General features: G+C 30.1%; 1 protein-coding gene across 1 annotated transcript; it reads left to right on the top strand.

Annotated features, from left to right (window-relative positions):
- The first annotated feature begins 300 nt into the window (after window positions 1-300).
- Window positions 301-2,457, top strand: LOC146994132 (uncharacterized). Its single transcript, XM_085826871.1, has 2 exons — window positions 301-1,198; window positions 1,535-2,457. The coding sequence occupies exon 1, from the start codon at window positions 365-367 to the stop codon at window positions 1,187-1,189; it is 825 nt and encodes a 274-aa protein (XP_085682997.1). The 5' UTR covers window positions 301-364; the 3' UTR covers window positions 1,190-1,198; window positions 1,535-2,457.
- The last annotated feature ends 1,712 nt before the right edge of the window (window positions 2,458-4,169 follow it).

Raw genomic sequence — 4,169 nt, 5'->3', positions numbered from 1 at the left:
GGTCAAGTGAGATAGAATCAGATGCTGCCCTGAGATCTCTACATCACTTGAACAGAGTTCATCTCTTCCCAACACACTTTTCCTCGATGAATGTGGCATCTGCTGTGCAATTGTTTTCTGTAAAAACAGCTGCTGCTATTGAAAAAGCAGTTATTTTACACCAAGTTGCAAAAGAAGCATTAACTTCTGCATGGTGGCTGAGACTTGTAGCAGAATGGTTTACAATTATGACTGCAAGGCATCCAAAAAAGGCATCACTATCAAAAATCAAGATGAGAAATTTAATATTTTATTGAAATTCATTCATGTGACTGAAACTGTTCAGTTTGGAAAAGCATGGAAGCCATTTCAAACTGGCATTATTATGAGCACATTGAGTGTTGTGAAACTCTCAAAAGAATTATTTTCCGAGGGGTTTACATTTTTCTTACCAGGCAGGTTGACACAAGATGCGCTGGAAAATGCCTTTTCACAGATTAGACGAAAGTCGGGTGCAAAGCCTACTGCTTTGCAAGCCAAGAGAGCACTGAAATTAGTGTGCCTATCACAGTTCATTTCGGATATCAATAATCCAAATTATTGTTCTGAAAGTGACCACAGCCTCTTTGATGCTTCTGAATTAGAGGTTGCTATCAGAAAGGAGGTCTTGCATCCTATCTCCAATTCTGTAGTGCCATCTACCTCTTCTGCAGTGGCAGTGAAACGTCGCTTGCCCCCAGCTGTGGAAGAAAATGATATACATTACATCGCAGGAGCCATATATAATAAGTTGTTGAAAAAAAAAAGCATATGTGAAAATTGTAAAACAGCTATGACCATTTCAGAGGACATGCTGGAACCTGACATACCCGAGCATCGCACAATTCTTACAAAACACAGCAATAAAGGTGGACTGAAGGTCATCTCTTCAGGAATGTATCGAATATGTAGGGAAGCTGAACGAGAATTTCAAAAATGTAAAGATGTACTCCTTCGTTTACAATCAGCCATCACAAAAGAATTAGTTGAAAGAATAATTGATAAATGTACGCATGTGGCCATGCCAGAATGCTGTAATCTTAAGAAAGTAATTATTGATAATTTTTTTATTACTAGATGCAAAGGCCTTACACAGCATCTTATCAACAAAAGAGCCCATAACGTTTCATATTCATCAGCATCGGCCAATAAGAAACAAAAAGTAAAATAATTTTAGAAGGTATGTATGTTTTATATTAAATAATTTATGTGTTTTATGTAATATGTATTACTTTTTCCTAGGCTACGAGTATATAAATTTCTGTGTTTGATGTTATATATGTTACTTTCTGCTAGGCTATGAGTATATTATTATGGTATTATTTTCTTGTTTCTAATATATAGAAATATAGCATATTTTCCAGTATAAAATTTCAGTTAAGTTTTACTTAAAAGTATGGGAAAGCAGATTTGTTTCATGCATGATCTTTATAATACTGGTATGAAATAAATGAATTTTAATCTGTAAACAATTTTTTGTTAATATTGAAATGTGTTTCTTTGGATACATTTTTAGGCACTTGTGGATCATGTCAGACAACATGCAATAGAGAAAAGTTGTCCATGTGCATAAATTTTCCCATTGTGTTACTTCATTTTATCTAAATTTCAAGGATAATTCTTTTCATTTTTATATGGCATGTTATCAGTATAAAGGCTAGTGAAAATAAATTGGTATGTGTATCTGTTTTTGAAGTGTAATGCTTAAATAAAAAGATGGTGTGTGTTTCTTCATTTAAACAAAATTTCAAGGATAGTATTTTTCAGCATTGTACTGTTTATTATTTCTCAATGTAAAGGGTAACAAGGGGAAAAAAACTGGTATGCTACATCTGTTTTTTAAGCATGATAATTTTATTTATTTCTTTAGTGATGCATATATATATAGAGAAGGTATTTGGTCCAACTGAAGTTATAATAAATCTAATTTTACTAGATCTCTTTCTCCCGTCAGGTGTAGAAAATTTTCAAATGCAGAAAGTTTGTTTGCAGAATTAATTCATTTCTGATAAACTTATTATCATTAATTTTTTATATAACATGTTATTAAGTTACACATTTGACTACTGTGTAATAAACTTGTATTTAGGGCAAAAAATTAACTATTTTGCAGCTGGTGACTAATATCATATGCTTCTAAGAATATTACTTTTAACTTTTTTCATAATTTTTGTATTTCAGGAACATGAAACTGTTATTTTGATATACTTAAATAATAAAAGTGTGTATCTGAATCAATTAATGGATACAAATATTTTACAGTTATTTTTAGAAGATATTTGCCATATCGCTTCTAATAATTCATAAAGTATGTTAAAATATAGGTAAATAATTTGGTGCAGAATTCAAATTTAGGGTTTGAAATATAGTGAATCATGAGACTAAATGATTTTTATTGTCATGATTTGCCTGGGCTTAAGAATGTACTTTTCGCCCGGTGGAAATTGTCATCAAACTGTCCTGAACAGGCTTTTTGTTGATAATAACTTCCAGGCTTATCAGTACCTCCATTTGAGTGGAGGGTATACAAATATAGTACCCAATTTAAATTACATTGTGATTATAATAATATTGTGGTATTAAATAAGTGATTATAATTACAATTTAGATAATTGCATTGTAATTATATTACATTGTATCTGTGAACTCTTAATTTCATTACTTTATGCAATTATGTTGTAAGTGCATAATCTAATTGCAATAATATAATCTATTCACAATTACAAAATAATTATAAATGCAGTTACATCTTAAATAGAGGCCATTTTAATACTTTTAAATTTTTGCAAGATAACTTCCCATTAAGGTTCATTTGGAGGAAACTATGCAAACACTAAAAAAGAAATTATGCTAAATTTACATATTTTGTACAGTAGTTTCTTGTTATAATGCTGTTCAATATATCTTCAATACTTTTGTAAATTTAACGACATTCATTGCAATCACTGTGGTGCTTTAAAAAGAAGTTTCTTAGTTATGCTTTCTAATAAGAATGTGTTAAAAATTAAGTATTATGTATAATAACTAGCAATTAAAAAACCTTGACTGCATGAAAATGCTGTTGCTGTGTAAAATAGAAAATAAGCTTATGAAAGATAGAAATAAGCTATTTTATGACTATTAGAAATTTTGAATATTAGAAAATAAGCTATTTTATGCTTTGAAATGAATTACGTGGGGTTAAGTCGTCCTTTTACAATTTAAGAATGTGGTTAACACACATTCTTAAATTGGACAGGTTTTATCTAAATTATTAGTATAAAATATATAAACTAGGAATTATTTTGTAACATAACTCAAATTACAAAATTCATTCTATATACGTTCAAATTTATTATCTTTTATGGAATAACTGTTTTTTAATTTAGGTAAAAATTGGATTTTTAGAAGTATTACAAATACAATGCAACACAAAGGTGATCTGATTGGAGAGGAAGGACTTTTTATTACGGTTTCTAGTTCGTATTTATATTACATTTGGTGAAAATCATCCAAAACACAGAATGCTGTACTTTCTTCTTCCATATATGTTATGAAATATTTCACACATTTAAAAGAAAGTGTTTCTTCAGAGTCTTGCACAATTATTTCCATATACCTCAGACTAAAATGACAACATATTCTTAAGTTATTTTTTTAGTATGAATTTAGTGTTTTTATGGAAATTTTTGTTAAAATGTCATTAAGATAAATTTATTTGCACACTCTACGCTTTAACTATTTCCCCATTTGACACTATTGAAAGTTTTTATTCATATCTTATTTATTTTAGTCTGCTAACAAAACTGAAACATCTAAAGAATAAGTTATTTTGAATATGTTTACAAAATATACGCGAAATTTTTATTTAAGTGAAAACGTCTATATACTATTCGAGAATTAATAAATTATCCGAAAAGTTTATGTGCGCTGAATGCCGCGCGTCTATAAAATAAATCTTTAAAAAAACAGCAGACATTCAGACAGCGTGTGCGATAAACGCGCCAAAATTGGTAGCGCGGTCCCTCCCTCGCCAAGAGAGAAAAGTTAGTGATTCAGCCTGGTTTAGAGGAGCCTTAGGACAGGCGTATGTAATGATGAGACGAAAAATGGATTTATACACCAAAACTTTATTGTCTATAGATAAACCAGAATTTCGGGAAATTAGGGGG

The sequence above is a fragment of the Stegodyphus dumicola genome, chromosome 11 (assembly GCF_044657685.1).
Source record: "Stegodyphus dumicola isolate Sdum_Otavi_A_Nest chromosome 11, ASM4465768v1".
Taxonomy (NCBI): Eukaryota; Metazoa; Arthropoda; class Arachnida; order Araneae; family Eresidae; genus Stegodyphus; species Stegodyphus dumicola.
Note: the sequence above shows the minus strand (reverse complement) of the source record. Positions and strands in the feature narration are given on the sequence as shown.

Coding starts and splice junctions, on each gene's coding strand:
- LOC146994132 (XM_085826871.1), top strand. CDS start 365: ATGAGCACATTGAGTGTTGTGAAACTCTCAAAAGAATTATTTTCCGAG.